This window comes from Rhododendron vialii, chromosome 10a (assembly GCF_030253575.1).
Source record: "Rhododendron vialii isolate Sample 1 chromosome 10a, ASM3025357v1".
In the NCBI taxonomy this organism is placed as follows: Eukaryota; Viridiplantae; Streptophyta; class Magnoliopsida; order Ericales; family Ericaceae; genus Rhododendron; species Rhododendron vialii.
Genome location: NC_080566.1, coordinates 5,284,800 through 5,301,204, shown reverse-complemented (window position 1 = coordinate 5,301,204; position 16,405 = coordinate 5,284,800). Strand labels below are relative to the sequence as shown.

At 39.0% G+C, this 16,405-nt stretch overlaps 2 protein-coding genes and 1 non-coding gene across 4 annotated transcripts; 2 read left to right on the top strand and 1 right to left on the bottom strand.

The window, feature by feature from the left end:
* Positions 1-848: 848 nt before the first annotated feature.
* LOC131302308 (glycine-rich RNA-binding protein 3, mitochondrial-like) lies at positions 849-6,671 on the top strand. Its single transcript, XM_058328869.1, has 5 exons — positions 849-1,007; positions 3,336-3,479; positions 3,555-3,623; positions 4,536-4,642; positions 6,124-6,671. The coding sequence occupies exons 2-5, from the start codon at positions 3,344-3,346 to the stop codon at positions 6,532-6,534; spliced, it is 723 nt and encodes a 240-aa protein (XP_058184852.1). The 5' UTR covers positions 849-1,007; positions 3,336-3,343; the 3' UTR covers positions 6,535-6,671.
* A 524-nt stretch (positions 6,672-7,195) lies between these two features.
* On the bottom strand, positions 7,196-14,463 carry LOC131302269 (protein RIK). 2 transcript variants are annotated; one of them, XM_058328817.1, is made up of 12 exons: positions 14,055-14,463; positions 12,731-12,956; positions 12,408-12,506; positions 12,257-12,291; positions 12,075-12,150; positions 11,401-11,496; positions 11,241-11,327; positions 10,487-10,580; positions 10,271-10,388; positions 9,437-9,911; positions 7,806-8,091; positions 7,196-7,655 (listed from the first exon to the last, which is right to left on the bottom strand). In XM_058328817.1, exons 1-12 carry the CDS (start codon positions 14,117-14,119, stop codon positions 7,531-7,533), a joined length of 1,782 nt encoding a protein of 593 aa, XP_058184800.1. In that variant the 5' UTR covers positions 14,120-14,463; the 3' UTR covers positions 7,196-7,530. The 2 variants fall into 2 exon arrangements, with proteins under 2 accessions (XP_058184800.1, XP_058184801.1); XM_058328818.1 differs by lacking the exon at positions 7,196-7,655 and having other exon boundaries at positions 7,921-8,665; positions 14,055-14,431.
* A 924-nt stretch (positions 14,464-15,387) lies between these two features.
* TRNAN-GUU (transfer RNA asparagine (anticodon GUU)) lies at positions 15,388-15,461 on the top strand. The gene has a single exon. It is a non-coding gene; the product is annotated as a tRNA-Asn (tRNA).
* The last annotated feature ends 944 nt before the right edge of the window (positions 15,462-16,405 follow it).

Here is a 16,405-nt window from a genome sequence, read left to right as displayed (position 1 = left end):
AAACCAGTTCTAACCGGGGGTGGAAGTGCAATTTCTAGGACCTCGAGGAATGGAGTCTTGTTCCTAGAAACCTCAGAGGAGGATTGTGTAATTTGCCCATGAAAGTATGTTAATTGTAAAATATAAGATTGTCAGAGCATGTACACCGGTACATAACTAAAAATGCTGGTGAACAGTATATTTTTTTTATTTTACCTACTCACATTTCTTTAAACACTATACCAATATTATTTATTTTACCTATTATGTATTAGAATATTAATTTAACCTATGCACCGGCAGGAGGAGAGAGAGTGAGAGGGAAATTAATAAAATAATCCATACATGGTGAATAGTACTTAGGTATATTTACCTATGCACTGTTGATGGATGCATTTTGCCTAACCCTTTGCCTAATCTAGTACAATGCTCATTTGGGAGTTTTGGTTAGGTAAAATAGCTAAAAATCTATTTTAGCTCTTTTGATGTACTTGCTCTCAGTAGCTTCGTTTTGGCTAGGGCTGCAAATGAACTGAGCAGCTCACGAACTCAGCTCGGCTCAATTCATTAACGCTCGGCTCTTTTTTCAAAAGCTCATTTTTTGAACGGAGACTCGACTCAATTAAAAATGTTCGTTTAGTAAATGATTAAACTCGTTAAGACTTGAGCCGAATTCGAACTCAAATTTTTAGCCCGTTTACCAAACGAATAAACGAGCCGAGCTCGACAAAGCTAGGCTTGTTCACAGTCCTAATTTTGGATCTCAAAACCTTAGCACACAGTCTCGAATGAGTTTTCTCAGATATATCACTGTCCATTCATAACTTTCAAAAATCTCTCTCAAAATTCAAGCCAAACAAGGTCTACCTATCTCCCAACCACTCAATAAAACCGAATGATAATTTTCGTGGCTAAGGAGTACCACGTAGCCGGGGACGCTGACTCGTACAAAACCCTGCCCTGACCTCGCTCGAGGGTTTTAGCCGCGCAGAAGTGAAGAGGCGAGAGTGTGCCATTCGAATTCCAAGGTATGTTTCGTCCCCATTCAAACCCTAGACCTGTCCCCATAGTTTATCTTTTACCATTGTTCATTTCCTGGTATAAAGTGGTATGTGGTTATAGTTCATTAGACTATAATCGAAGATGGTGGTTCTTGGGTTTTTATGGTTTGTCGGTCTTAGTTCAACTGGCGCACTTGTCCAGTTTTCTAAAGTCGGCTGACTAGTCTCCTCCTAGGCTCTAGGCTGTGGTCCAACACCTAGATCAGCCGGTACCTAGTCCCTGCCTAAGCGCTAGGTGCCCCTTTTCTGCCTGACTAGCGACTAGCGACTAGCGGTATTTAGAACATTGCACTTGTCTTCCCTTTTCTCATTTTGCTTTTGCCATTACCAGTGGTGACTCGGTGGAATTTTAATGGAATATTGAAACCCTATTCTATTTCGTAAAATGTTAGGGAAGAGGTTAGGGAAGTTTATATTGGCTGAATTCATAACGAGCCAAGCAATCTTTCATACCCATTTGATTATTCTACCCAATCTACTTGAAAATGTTGGGATTGAAAAAGTTAAGAACGTTTTCCCAACTATTGTTTTCCATATTAAAATTTCTTCAAATTAGTCCATATTAAAATTTCTTCAAATTAGAAACTATGAACCTAGTTGTGCACGACGATACTCGGAATCGAAAGGAAATACTTACTTAGTAGAAAAGTGACAAAACAAAGCAATTTTTTTTTGTTTGGAACACACACACGTTTTCCAGCACTGCTCTCTATTTTTGCTATCCAAAAGCAAAAATGGAGGGAAGTGGAGGACCACTTTCATTGGCTAGTAGGGGAAAATGGTGAGAATTGACATTTCATACATAGTAGAGAGCCACTTCGATAGCTACTAGTAGCTAGCAGAAAATACTAAGGCAAAAAGCTAGTGGAGAAGAGAGCCTCTTGGAGCGCCCAAATAAGGTACTCCCTCCGTCCCATTTTTATTGTCCATTTTCGTTTTTCGTGCCGTTCTTTCAACGCTTATATCTCCCAATCTACAATGTTTTTCATAATTTTGAAAACTTTGTATTATAGATCTAATCGAGAACTATCAAACAAGATCCATATTGCATATTTTTGGAGATTCATATTGGAAGATATAAGCATTGAAAGAACGACACGAAAAATGAAAATGGACAATAAAAATAGGACGGAGGGAGTATTTACTAGCTCTTTAAGCCAAGGGGACCATTTAAAGAGCCTATTGGAGGTGCATACTTCACATAATATGGAGGTGGTAAGGTGGGATCAATGCCCACTACTAGTTAGATTTTTGAAATTGAAAATAGGAATTCTATCAAATAATTTTCAGAACTTTGATGGGGTTGGCTGTCACCACCAACTACATGTTGACGTCGCCCCTGGCCATACGCTTTCAGTTAGGGGCGGCTCCATTGGGGTTTCAGGGGGTTCAAGCGTTCAAAAAATGAAGTGAAATTATATTTTTTTCCCCATAGAATTTGATTTTTCTTTAGTATTATCTGCAGTACTAGATCATTCGTATAAGTGCAAAGTAAATGAAAATTTACTTAAATTTGTAGGTGAGTTGATCATATAGCTCTATAAAACAAAATAAACTAGGCCTGATAAGTTTTCGATCTAGAGTAAATGTAAATTTTTTTTAGTGTTTTGTGCACAAAAAGTTTTCATACATTTTTTTCACCGCTAAGTTAAAATCCTACAGCCGCCCCTGCTTGCACTTGCAATGTTAAAAACCTTGACTCTTCTACAAGCGTTTGCGGTGGCAGATAATTGTGCCCTATTGTGCATAGCTTTGTATCGTAGTGTTTGCTTGTATAGTGAGTCAGTTTATGTATAAAGAGGCAGTGTAGTGTAGCAATGGGTTAAAAATTAAAATTAAGTGTTCAGTTGGATATAGATACAACATAGGGTCTAACCCCTGAGTGTATTTAGCCATTATTGACAACAGCATCTGAGTTCTCAGATTTTAGCTTTATATTGTGAGCCAGCAGAATGGCTTGCATGAAACATGTATCAGACTCTTTTCCTGATATGGAAGCTCCTTGTCACGGTTGTATCTATAATACTCTTGCATATGTTGCTCCTCAAACGCTTAGAACAATGATTTGGGCAGCCATTGGCCCACTAACTGCTAGAGAAATTAAAGTCTGCAGACATAGGCAAATGTTGGAGGGTAGCACCCTAGTGAAGCCTTTGTCAGAAATTACATCTTCAAGCTTTCCGAAGAAAATATCTATAACATATCCAAAAGAAATGAAAATCCATTATCAGCCCTTCAGTTTTTTTAATTTACAAAGATTTTGTGGTCTTAAATATGTAAATTTCCGCTTTCTAGGTTCAAGAATGGCTTTTGTTAGCAAGGTCGGGTATATGTTGAAGCAGACAATAAGCAACCACGTCAAGTTGGAACTAGCAGCATCTAAACCATCAATTTATCAGGCTATAAGATGCATGTCATCTTCAAAGCTCTTTGTTGGAGGTACTTGAATTCTTTTCTGGAGTAACTTGCTTTAATATCAATCTAGTATGTTCTAACATATATGTACCACTTCAGGTATCCCGTATTCCACAGATGAAATGAGTTTGAGAGAAACATTTGCCCAATATGGGGAAGTGGTTGAAGGTATACTTATTTCCAACCTGCTTTATGCTAAATTGCTCATTAATACTCTATCCTAGGCCACATATGTAACATGCTTGTTTGTGTGTGATTAAGAAGTGAGTTGTTGGGTGATATTTGGAAATTGGATCTCAAGAAAAGGCAATGATTTTGTGAACGAGTAATTTCTCTCATATGTGATGGCAGAGGATGAGATTTTGCAGTGTGAGACTTGACTTTGTTTTAGACTTCTTCTGGTAGTTTACTTTAGGACTATCTGCTTTTTCCTATGCTCCTCATTTTGGTCATGGAATTGTTAAGTAGGACGATTAGTGAGAAAGCAATGTGCTAGTCGGGGAGAGATTCTCATTACAAAAATTTGCCTTGGACGATCTCTTGTTTGTTGTATGATGTAATTTAGTGTTTAGTTTTTCGTTTTCTTTATTTTCTGTACTTTTTGGGATTTTTGTGTTTATTTTTCCAGATAGGGTATAGTGATGTTTGAGATATTTCCTTGAGTCTATGTTATGGAAGTGGCTCTGTTGGTACTCCTCTGAGTGTGATAGGGATGCAGAAAATTTCTGAGCTGATGGGGAATTCAGTAAATTCCTAGTATTCTGGAAATTATCAGCTTATCTTTTGTTGGCTGAGCTTTCCACAAAGTGAATGTATTCTTGGTCTTAATGGTCTGATGATAACAGGAGGATAGCCGCAGACTACAATAGCAGCAAAGTGAGACGACATTTTTTCTTTTGGTTTTTGGTTTATTTGTTTTTCCTTTCCTTAATTTCTCTTGGGCTAGACGTGCTTATTTAAGCTATACAATAGTATCTCTTTTCAACACTGGTTGCTGAAAAAGGCAGTCCATTTCCAGAAATATGGTCTTGTGCACATAGAACCGCTGACTATCAATTGTAATATTCTGATCTCTTGCAGCTAGGATTGTCACGGATCGTGAAACTGGAAGGTCCAGAGGCTTTGCCTTTGTTAGTTATACATCGAGTGATGAGGCTTCTGGTGCTATCCAGGCTTTGGATGGCAAGGTGCTAATATTTGCTTTGTGCCTTCTAGTGTCTCGCTCCTTTATAGCTTTTTGAAGTACTTGGCTACGATTCAAACCTGCTATAAAATTATCATAGCATGCAAGGTATTTTGATGCAGGGTTTCTGTCAGAAATGAATTCATTAGATTCTTTAGAGTGTCCTCATGCTACTCTGAGATGATTTTGAACCAAAGTCCTTTTGTAGTAGGAACTTTTCCACTTCTGTAGAAACAAATGTTGGCAGTAAGATGATCGTGATCTGTATACGGTGGTCAATCTCATGGAAAGTTTGAGGGTTTGCAGGTTTAAGGCTTATAAAGGTTTACTATTGGAGAAGGGTGTAGTTGGCTTGGTTTTATTAAGGCTATTTTAGGCCTGATAAAAGCTGCACACAGCTTGACCAATTACCCATGGGCCCATGCTGCAGCTGAAGGTCGAGTAATCTAGAATATACGTAGTAACGTAGAACTCCAATCGTAAAAAATCAATGTCAGATGCAGCTTACTAATCTAAAGCTAGTACGAAAGTAAGACTTGAGTTCAACCTAAACATTGTTATAAACGATTCGAAGGATGCTCCTTATAGTATTCCAATTCCAAGTTTGTAGTTTCTTCTTTATTCCGTGAAAAGGATTCATTATGCATGGATCTATAAAGATGGTGGGATTGAGCCCCCATGCCATGCATACTCTTGTCTGGGTCCAATGTGAACAGTGAACGTGGAAGAGGAAGGATGACCTTGAACACGCTGAAGGATTTGTGCTTGCTATCATAACCTTTTCTCCCCGTGTGAAAAAGAGTGACAAACTCATTTTTGTTTGTTCATTGGACCCCCAAACCAGTTGCTGAGAAGGGTTTATTGGAAAGCTAATAGGTCAAGTGAAGGTCCTCATATAGCTTTATGCCTGCTCAGAAGTATGCTTCAGTTTCGATTTCTGTGTGGTCTGCTAGAGCAGGAATTTGTATCCCGTAAGAAGTTATTCAAAACTAGTTAATGAGCTTTTGAACCTGCGACAAAAGCTTATAATGGTCATTCTTCATGTATAACTTAAATCGTATTGCTGGCATCTGTCGTGAGTACACAGATTCTCTTGCCCATCCATACTTTAACCACAAATTCAGTGAGTTCATTTGCCAAAGTTTGGTTCGCTCAAAATTTGCATAAAGCAGACAACGGATGGAGCCTCCTTTCTCATGATGCCTTTTTAAATTAGGAAGATTGGCATGAAGTTTCTATCAATTTATCATGAAACTTAGAAATCAATGTGGCGTAAAAATTGCCTTTGTAATTAGTGGCGGCAAATAATATACTAAAATAATAATGTCGGTATGCAGATTATTAGTTGCGAATAATCGATTCAGATACCCTCACACTGTATTTTGGTTCATTAGGTACTATTAGTTTTAAGAAATTGGTTTATTTCATCTTTTCAAGTTATTGTAAGAGAATCTAACTTCCAAGAGGACGTGTGATTTTGTTCAGGATTTTCAGGGCCGAATGGTAAGAGTGAACTACGCCGTTGAGAAGTCTCGTACTGGTGGATTTGGCAGCGGCGGCAGCTATAGTGGCAGTAATTATGGAGCCAGTGGTGATTATGGTAGTGGTGGAACAAGCTTTACTAGTAATGATGGAAACTACACTGGTGGAGGCAGCGGATATGGTGACAGTAACTATGGAAATAGCGGTGGCGTCAACAGTTTAGGCAGCAGAAGTTACGGAGGCACAACCAGTTTTGGTGGCGAAGACAGCGGTGGATATGATGGGACCACTGGAACAACTTTTGGCAATCCGGGCAGGAGAGTTGGAAACAAGGATTTTAATCGAGACGTGATAGAAGAGAATAATGAGGTCGATAACGATGAAGTTGATGATTATGCTAATACCAGGGGTTGAAAGATTTCATTATCCTCCCTCTTTTCTGGGGAGCCACATAGCGTGGTGAAAAAACTTGTACTGTGCCAAACCTGCTAAACAGAGCGTTATGGGACTGCTTTAATCCCTTTCTGAATGATCATCTTCCAGAATGTTCAGTGCCTGTGTTTCTGATATTTGTTTGGTCACTTTAGTCCGCTTTGAGGACTGCACTGGGCAGTTTTCGGGCTTGGGGCCCACCTTCGCCTTCATGAGCGAAACCGATTTGTTTTCAAGAACTCATTGAGAGCATTAACCGTATATTAATACCCGATCATAACACATTTACCTATAAAAAATGGATCTTGTCCAAGGCCCAACTCATTTTTGTTTAGATATATGCGTTTCGATGAGAAAAGTTGTGTGTTCGTTTCTGATTAGCATGAAGTCGATATTCTTGATAAGTAGTAAAACATCACTGTTCCAAGCATCAAGGTAAGCCGCAAAATGCACAAACTGCCCATCGAGTAGACTCCTCCTGTGTGACGTCACTCCACTACTGCTCTCTCTCTCTGTGTGGCGCTGGAATGTGGCCTGAACCTCTGTTTCGACTTCATAACTCATAAAGCAGCTCCGTTTCGACTTCAGAGTACTTTCGTGCACATTGAGACTAGCAATAGTGTAAATGCCACAACAGCAGCACTGAGAAGCAACCTTATTTGGATTCAGCAGAATGTTATGTAGAAATCCAGAAAAGAAAACATCAATGCTGTGACTACCTAATTTGCAAGATCTAACGTAAACTATATGCGTACAACCATTGTAACTCTAAACAATAACCAAAGTACAACACAGATCTCCCCAAAACTTCTGCAGGTGCCAAAGGTCAGAAGCAACCTCTGAGTTTTCGTCAATAAAGTCTTGCCATCCAAAACCCTCGCATGCACCTTTTTTTCTTCTTGAACACAGATAAAAACACGTCCATGAGTGAGTTCACTTCCTGCCAAGAAACAACCAGTTCGCGATGCAACTTGTTGCTCATACAGCCCAAAATGGTTTTGGAGTAACCGAGAAACCATTTGAGTTGCTTTTGGATGGTTCTTCAGCAATTTCATCTGGATCATCATCTTCATCCCCATATTCCATCAGCTTGATCAAAGTATCTGAAACAACCAAACAACGTTGTACTCAGCAGAAGTGCTGAATTGAGAAGCATGATGGTCATCCAGACAAGTTCTCATATTTTCATCTCAAACATTTCACATGGTTGACCAATCTATTAGTTTTGCAGTAGAGCAAATTTGAAAGATTACCAGGGAGGCTTTCCGGTTTTGAGGTATTCAAAATTTCTTTGGAGGCAGGTGCAATTGAATTAAATTTTGGTGGAGGCGGTGGTGGCATGGTCCTTGGAGGAGGTGGAGGCATTGAATTAAATTTTGGTGGAGGTGGCAGTGGCATGGTCCTTGGAGGAGGTGGAGGCATTCCATCGATTGACGGTTGGACCAACTTTTTTGGAGCCGGCATTGTGGAAAGATTTCTTCCCCCCAAGTATGAGGTTGGTTGACCCGGCTTTGCAAATTCTGACCCTTGTAAAGAGTTCTGAGAAAACAATCCATGAGGAAAAAACACAACATCGACATCTTAGAATTAAAGAACGATGGCAATAAGATGAAAAGCACCAGCTAAAGTATGAGAGGGTAAAAGGTAATCAAGGTTTCAGGTTCAAATTTATAGAGGGGGTTTATTCAATAGGTGCAAACTTGAGTGGTCATAGGCTATACACGAGAAATGTTGGTTTAGGGTCATCAATTTCTAAGTGTTGGATCGGAGAGAGACAGGAATAATAGGCTAGATGCACTGTTGACCCCCCAAATCAAGCCATGGAACAAAGACTGCTACACTAACACGACATGTCTTCATTCGAAGATCTGCAGTTTCGCGGGAAAAGGAAAGAGAAAAAAAGAAAGATAGGTGTTCGTGTGCTTGGTTTACATGCCACAAACAGTTTAAAATCAGAAACATAAATTCTGGAATCAGCAACGGGTGAATTGCGTAGAAGCAGTATGCACCAATCCCATGCTGCCACCATAACATAAGCCCTGTGAAACATTGAAATGGTACAACACAAGTCCAGTATCGGCCTGTAAGCTTCATACAAGGTCAGAGAAAATACCTGGAATAATTAGTAGAAGTCAGAGGAGTAATATTGAAGTTTTCAATAGGACGAAAATTATGAAAGACTGATAATCATGTTCGTTTCGCAGGCAAAAATAGTAAACGAGATAAATATGTTTATATAATGATTGAGGTTCATGCTATCCCTTAAGAGGGAAAACAAGGTGGTCAAGAAGATCAGAAAAAAACTTCAATAACTTTTTGACCTCCCTTCACATCTTACAAAACCTTTGATCCTTTTGATCAGTCAAAACAAGAAAATAACAGGAACAAAAAAGGCTATGATTGCTACCTCTCTTGAATCCTTGAACTCCCTTAAACTACATGATTATTAGCTGTTGGCAAATCCCCATAGAGTTTGTTCTTCAGCTTCTAGCTTAGTTAATTTCTTTGTTTTGTTGGTTTAGAAGGTTTGCCTTGACTGTTTTTAGGCTGTTTTCTATTAATAAATTTCTTATCCATCCAAAAGAAAAACTTCAAAGGTTTATCAGTTTAATGGTCACTTGCAACCCTATGCCATCTTTACTACAACAAAACGAACTGCGCTTTAAGAATTTGTTATCCACAATCTAGTACAGGCTTACTCTTGTTGAAACAACCTTCTTTTCATGTAAGTTCCTGCACTAAGCAACACTTGTTGAAACATATCCCCAACAGGTGCTTTAAATTGTCCGAAAGAGGGTTTTTCCTATCTAGTCATTCTTTATATGTTCTTTTAAGTGGAAATAAATGCAGTACCCTCCATTGCATGGAGAGTAAGCACTGGTACCTGATGGGGGTTTGCTCGCCCCTTCAAAGCAGCTGGTGACTCCTGAAACTTTCGTCTCTGCGAAGCCCGTTTCTCCTTCTCAGATGGTAAGCTCTCCATAGAATTTGCTGCTGTGCTTGCAGGAGAAACCAAGGGATTGACAGTTGAAGGTGATTGTCTGAGGGCCAATGCAACTTGCTGCAAAGGTGTGGCTTGGGGATATATCCCACCATATCCACTATAGCTTGTTCCAGCAGTTGATGACAGCTGGGGATATGAAACTGTGTGCGGTTGCAAATGCCCACTGCTCATAGTCCCCTGAAGAAGGGTGGTATTGTAGACAGGGTGTGTAGCTGAGGAAATAGGTGGAATTGCTGCAGAGTTCACAGCGGATGATGTCAAACTGACAGCTGAACTATTGTTCACTTTCACCTCGATCCCACTCTGAACACCATTCCACAACTGCTGTGGTGGAGGAACAGCACCATAAGCCTTCCTGTGACATTAAATGAAAATCACAATTTTAATCTCCTTGAAAGTGGACAGAAACATAGTAACATAAATTAATTCATGAAAATCATCAGTCCAGTCCACGTAAACAGCATATGCATGCAACAAGCAAAGCAGGAGAAAAGTACAATAACGGAAAAATCTCAAGTTTACAAGTAACTAAAGACAAAAGGTCTATCTGCATTATGAAAACACAATCAATCTTAGTAACGGATAAAACAATATTAGTTTAAATTCCTGTATTTTAGAGGAAAGATCATGCAGAGTACACAACATACAAAATTCTACTTACACAATATTAGTTTAAATTCCTGTATAAACCCGACGACGAATCAACCTAATTACCTGGAGGCCCCGAACTCTATGCTGATTGTATCCAAAAGATTTTCGGCCAAAAGCTTTGCACTTTCAAGACTTTTTGGATTGTTACTTGACAAGAATAAATGCAATGGTTGCTGTCCTTCTGCAATAAGAGAAAGGTAACCGTTACTGCTTCATCAAGAACAATATGCTAAACACATAACCAACTTGCAAAACGGTTGCATGGTATCACAATACAACCTTCGCCAAATCCACTTTCAGAACTTCCTGAACCATGTCCTCTTAGTAAGACAGTTGCTCCTGTTTCATTCACAATGTGATTTACATACTGGTCCTGCATGTACAAACACCAACCACCACCAACACAGAAAACAATCTCTCCCAATGGCATGGAGATGACAGAGGAAGCTTCAACCATTAGAATCTCTCATCTTGAACAATGCAAATCATGAACATGACATAAAAGAAAGCGCATCACATACCAAATGTGTCTGCTAGAGTGAGTGAGTGTGTGTGTGTGTGTGAGAGAGAGAGAGAGAGAGAGAGCTGCAGAAATGTCACCGGATTGATGGATAAAAAAGAATCCATGAAATGCAAAAATTGAAGTAAAACTTACAATAGCCATATATTTAGCCACTATTTGAAATAACCCACTTCCCCCTTCCACAATAAACCCCTTTTTTGTTGGACGAGGCATTGTGATAAAAAACTTGAAGCAAAACTTCAAAGATAATTCATTTTCCCCTCCCCAGGTAAAAACCTGTTTTGGGACGGGGTGTTGAGGTAATATGAATGGTCTATTCAGTACAAAACAAAAAAAACACAAACAAGCATAAGATTAACTCTCTAAGTGGTAGTCCACAGTGTCCACTGTTCCCATTCAAGCTCGTTTAAGCTATAAAACAGGGTCGCACCCCCGCCCCCTTACAAAAAAGAAAAGGAACAAAGAAACAGAAACTGTCATAATTCACAAGGCGAAAAGGTCGAGGCTCACATTTGGTCCGCGAATACGAGCAGCAACATTCAAGGACGGGTCCGCTTCAAAGCCCAAATACACAGACGTGCTCAGTAAAATAGTAGCCTGTTTCAATTAGTATTTCATGTCCTGTCAACCCCGTTTCGGAGCATAAAAGAGCTCGAATGGAAACATTTACCTTTCCACCATTGCTGATAGAACCCTGTTTCAGCAGCTCTTCAACCATGGCAGCTGCACGATCAACTGCTTTTATGCGTTCCACGGTTGTCTCCAACTGCAGAGGTAGACCAGAACTTGAGCAAACTAAAATAAGCCTTAATCAAAAGAAAGGAGTGGGGGTGGGGAGGGGGAGGGGGGAATAATTATAATGATCGAAACCACGAATTGGAATAACCACATTACTTTAATAGGTAATATTTGAAACACACAATACTAAGTTCTACAAAAATACATAGGTAGAAATTTTTTATTCATCGTTTACTCCACGGACACCTCAAACTTGTTGAAATACTTTTCAGTCAAACAAATATGAACATTGTGCAGCCAGCAAGCTGAATATGAAAGTGGAAACCAAATTGACACCAAAACTGTACAGTTTCTTAAGCGGTGAGAATATCTATGGATCAAATGAGCAGCTTTTTTTTTTTGAATAAAACATCAATATTTCAGGGATAGACATTTTTTTATAGTTCCCAAGCATAAGTCCACGGTGAGAGTTTGAGAGTCCAATAAACATATTTCCCTGACATAATCCAACAGCAGTACTCCCAAAGTAATGAGCACCAACTGAAATAAAACAGAGCCAAATTATATTTCATGCAATCTTCAACTAATTATACATAAAGCACTCACATGTGCCCCAGCAGAAATGTGAAGGTAGAGTGGTTTTTCACCATCAGGGGGTGCATTTGGAGGATGATACTTTCCCCTGCAGACACAATTTCATCAAGCGGGTTGTAAAGAAGAATATGAGATTACAGTATATACGAGGATACTAGAAGGGCCCTAATTACAGCTTGCAATGAAAGGCGTACCTTGTTATTACTATGGCACCAGTGCACTTTTGGATCTACAAGGTTAGTAGAAGAATCTATCAACTCCATATGTGATTATTCCAAAAAAAGATAGTATAACCTGCAAGTATTACTATCAATCACTCCTGAAAACTAAATGAACAAGATTCACCTCTTCCTGGGTCTGACGTTTTGTGAGCATATAGCGAACAGCAGAATCAGCATCATTTATGACAATTTCTCGAGCTATCAACTCATCTTGTATTTTTTTCTACATCAGCAAAATTATATTACACCAAGGTCAACAGATATCATATTGGATTTGAAGCTTACGCTATGGCGGGCCATTGGCGGCTATGCAAAAGGACAATATTTTTCCAATAAAGTCTGAAATACTTTATTAAAAAAGAAAGGGTCTGAAATGCATCATCAAAGAGAAAGAGTCTGAAATAAAATCCAAAAGAACTGGTTTGACACCCTGTCAAAGCCTCTTACTTGATTCATCTTTTGGAGCACTGCGGTGGCATGTGGCTGAATTAAAGGTGGAGTGGTGGCTGAGCTAGATGTAAGAGTATTAGTCAAAAGAGCTCCAGAGGCCGAAGTGATTCCTGGGAGAGTAATTGCAGCAAGAGATCCCATGTTCCCCAACGGAAGAATTCCAGGTACTGCCACTCCAGCTACAACCAAGGACTCCGCAGGTTGATCCCACTTTCTCTTTTTCCTGCAAATTGTCAAAAGTTATAATATGACTTGTCCCCTCTAGTTTCCATTTCAAGTTGTATGTTTGAATGATCATTTCATCGCATTAGTCATGTGATTGAACTACACATCTGTGGGTACACCATTTCGCGCGTTTCAATGTAGCAATTAGAAGAGGGCTGACATATGTTGCAAACCCAATCCTACAAAACACAGTATATGAATGACCTTGAGGGGTATAGGATCAGTAGTCCCACACAATCTTAGCTCAGTGGCCTAGTGGGTCAACTTACTAAAAAAATAAGATTACATATCCAGTCATTATTTGTCTGATGAATCAAACATGGCCTTAAGTTCTATGCAAAAGCTATTGATTAATCAAACACCAAAGATTTCAAGCCAGGGATTTGCAACTTTGCTAAGTAGGGGTAAATTGTGACCAGCATTCATCATTAATGACATGGTTTTCTTAATATAGATATTCTCACCTTAGAGTCAATAACCCTACTCTATAAGCAAGTTGGCAGAGTCAGAAGCACATATACGACACCACATTGGCTCATTTCCTCTCTTTCTGTCCTCAAACGGATCAAAATAGGTTAATTAACCCAATTGTGATAGACATCCGTACTAACCATGCAGCCGTTTCAACTGCTCAAAAGAACGAAACCCAATAAGTAAAATACATTTTTTTTATAACTCATGGTGTTCGTGGAGCTTACGTGCACCTAGAGTAATCTCTCAGAACCCAACCCCACCGTCCAGTAGCGGGAGTCCTATTGAAGCCGTGAACCATATGAACTGGCCTCAAAAGAGTTCATAGCACATTCGAGGTTTCGAATCAGTAAAATAGTCGACTTACCAGCGAAATCCAATCATACGACAAATAAAACCCTAATTAACATCCTCAAATAACCAACTACCACAAAGTATTTCACACACGAAAGATAAAGTTCTAAACTCATCCAATATCGACCAGTTGACACAAATCAAAGAGAATGAGGATCCTCGACTCACATACAACTTAAAAAAAAACTCGTCTTTTACATGAAAAGCATAAAAACACCGATTAAAGGAAATGTTGAAAAACTAGGGTTTCTTTCTCAAAGAGCATAGTCACCTCTGCTTGGTTGCTGATTGTTCGGCGTCGGCTGACGAAACCCTAGCGCAATTGTCCTCCGTCATTCTTTTACGTCGGTGACAGAATCCGTTACCTTTGCAAAAGTTCCACAGTAGGACGGTATAATACAAGTATATCTATGTACGTAACGTAACGACCAGATTCTTGTGCCCTGTAATCGTTCTGGTTTGTGATCGTATTCTCGTTTAATTTTCTGAGAGGAATTTGTGTATTGTTGTGTGAGGTCAAGGATTCAGGAGAGAGAGAGAGAGAGAGCGCGCTCAGAGAGGGGTGTTGTATGTGGGATTTGGTTTATGTATACCGGGGATGAGTTTTTGGCCGATTTGTCCAATTCCAGGAAACGAAATTGGATGAATACCCATTTTTGAAACATTTTGTAAAAAAATAGTCTATCGCGCTATAGTCAATGTTGTGGATTTTGTTGCCACGCAAGCCCTGTAAAACGACATTGCATGCGCATTTTGGAAATGGGCGATGAATTATTTTTACAAAATGTTTCAAAAAGTGGGTATTCGTCCAATTCGTTTACAGAGATTGGACAAATCGATCAAAAACTCTACAGGGGATAACAAAGGGTTGGTATCGGACCGTTTCTTATTTTCCGGCTATTTTCCGATCACATTTTGATGATCGGCTCCATTCATTTTGTAGAGTTCGGTAAGTATCTAATTCATGTAAAAAATAGTGTTCATCAGACTTTATTTGATACATGATCAGCACATGTGAAATTTGCAAAAACAAAACTAGGTTTCAATTCAGTGTGTTTTTTTACCCAGTTTTGGTTTTCTTCAATTTTCACATGTGCCGATCATGTACCTACTAAAGTTCGATGAACACAATTTTTGGAATTATTACGGTTCTCGGCGAACTCTATAAAATGAACAGAGCCGATCATCCAAATGTGATTAAAAAATGGCCATAAAATGCAAAACGGACCAGAAGGGATACCAACACCCTTAGTATCCTTGGTACACATAAAAGTTTCTCCTTATGGAGACGTGAATAGGAAGAGCTGCAAATGAACCGAGTAATTTGTGAGTTCGGCTTGACTTGACTCGGCTCGTTTACGTTGAAAGCTCGGCTTGATTAAAGAGACTTGTTTAGTAAATAACTAAGTTCGGCTCTTTAAGGCTTGGATCGTTAAGGCTATAGCTCAAGTTTTTGACTCGTTTGATAAATGAGCTGAACTCGAGCTCGACAAATCTTGTTTTGTTTGCAACCATTTATACAAGACCGCTTAGATCAACCCATGTCTGAAAAGGACTGTGATTACATCGTTAAATTAAATACGTTTACCTTTACCCACAACGAAGCTGGAATAGCTCAGTTGGCTAGAGCGTGTGGCTGTTAACCACAAGGTCGGAGGTTCGAGCCCTCCTTCTAGCGTTTTTATTCTCTTTTTTTTTTTTTTTTTTGCATTGGTTGGTTTTGCGTCGATTTTTTTGCAGATTATTTCTTCATCATGACAAAAGGAAATCTAAAATGTAAAAAATTAACTGGCAAGTCCGCTCAGCACTGACTCGCATTTCCACCTTCCTGGATCATCTTCTTGATCTATAACTTAAACGACCGCTGCGGAGGCGCCAGATTGGGCACGCACTTCGAAATCCAATTTTTTTTAATAAAGGCAAAATAAGCCGATTTTTGTCTTTATTTCAAAAAAAATTGAATCTCGATCGTACGTAATTTTTTTCTTTTTAAATTCCTCTCGTCACAACGGAGCAATAAGCTACAAAAAATTGGCGAAAAACTAACAAATGCGGAAAAATAATTGAATAAGGTTTTGAGAAAGAATATGTTGCGACCAAGTTGTTTTCCGGTAGTGAATGAGTAGTAGATGGGTACGTGAGTGAAAAAATCGTTAAGAAAAAAATTGTTGTTGACAAGTTATTAGTTAAATGTAAACAGCTAGCTAAAATGCCAAAATTTGTTGATTAATGTGAACAAAGTTTTTCCCATAAAAATTTAGTGGAAACATGGCCTAATTCTGCTAAGTTGTAGACGAAAACAGTATGGAAGGGATATGTAAATATTGTAATCTCAGGTATAATAAGGGAGGGCATTGGTATTTTAGAAACTTCAGTGAAGGACTCTCTCTCATTAGAAACCGTCAGAAGTTAGTGAAATTGAAATTTATATGGAAAATGATACTCATACAACCGTTGTGTGTGTTGTGTAATCAATTCTGACCGTTCAGATGTATTTGGACGCTCTAGATTTTAAAAAAACTATTTATATTCAATAGAGAATGAAGAATTGAATTGGAAAATAAAGCCAGAGTAGAAAGGGGAAACAATGTGAGGGTATTTATAGAGACTCCGCTCCACTTT

Excerpts from the sequence above, each read along its gene's own strand:
- LOC131302308 (XM_058328869.1), top strand. The coding sequence starts at position 3,344 with ATGGCTTTTGTTAGCAAGGTCGGGTATATGTTGAAGCAGACAATAAGC. Across the intron at positions 3,624-4,535 it reads ATATGGGGAAGTGGTTGAAG|CTAGGATTGTCACGGATCGT; the intron begins GTATACTTATTT and ends GATCTCTTGCAG. Across the intron at positions 4,643-6,123 it reads TCCAGGCTTTGGATGGCAAG|GATTTTCAGGGCCGAATGGT; the intron begins GTGCTAATATTT and ends GATTTTGTTCAG.
- LOC131302269 (XM_058328817.1), bottom strand. The coding sequence starts at position 14,119 with ATGACGGAGGACAATTGCGCTAGGGTTTCGTCAGCCGACGCCGAACAA. Across the intron at positions 12,507-12,730 it reads TGCTCCAAAAGATGAATCAA|AAAAAAATACAAGATGAGTT; the intron begins GTAAGAGGCTTT and ends TTGCTGATGTAG. Across the intron at positions 7,656-7,805 it reads AAAACCGGAAAGCCTCCCTG|ATACTTTGATCAAGCTGATG; the intron begins GTAATCTTTCAA and ends TGGTTGTTTCAG.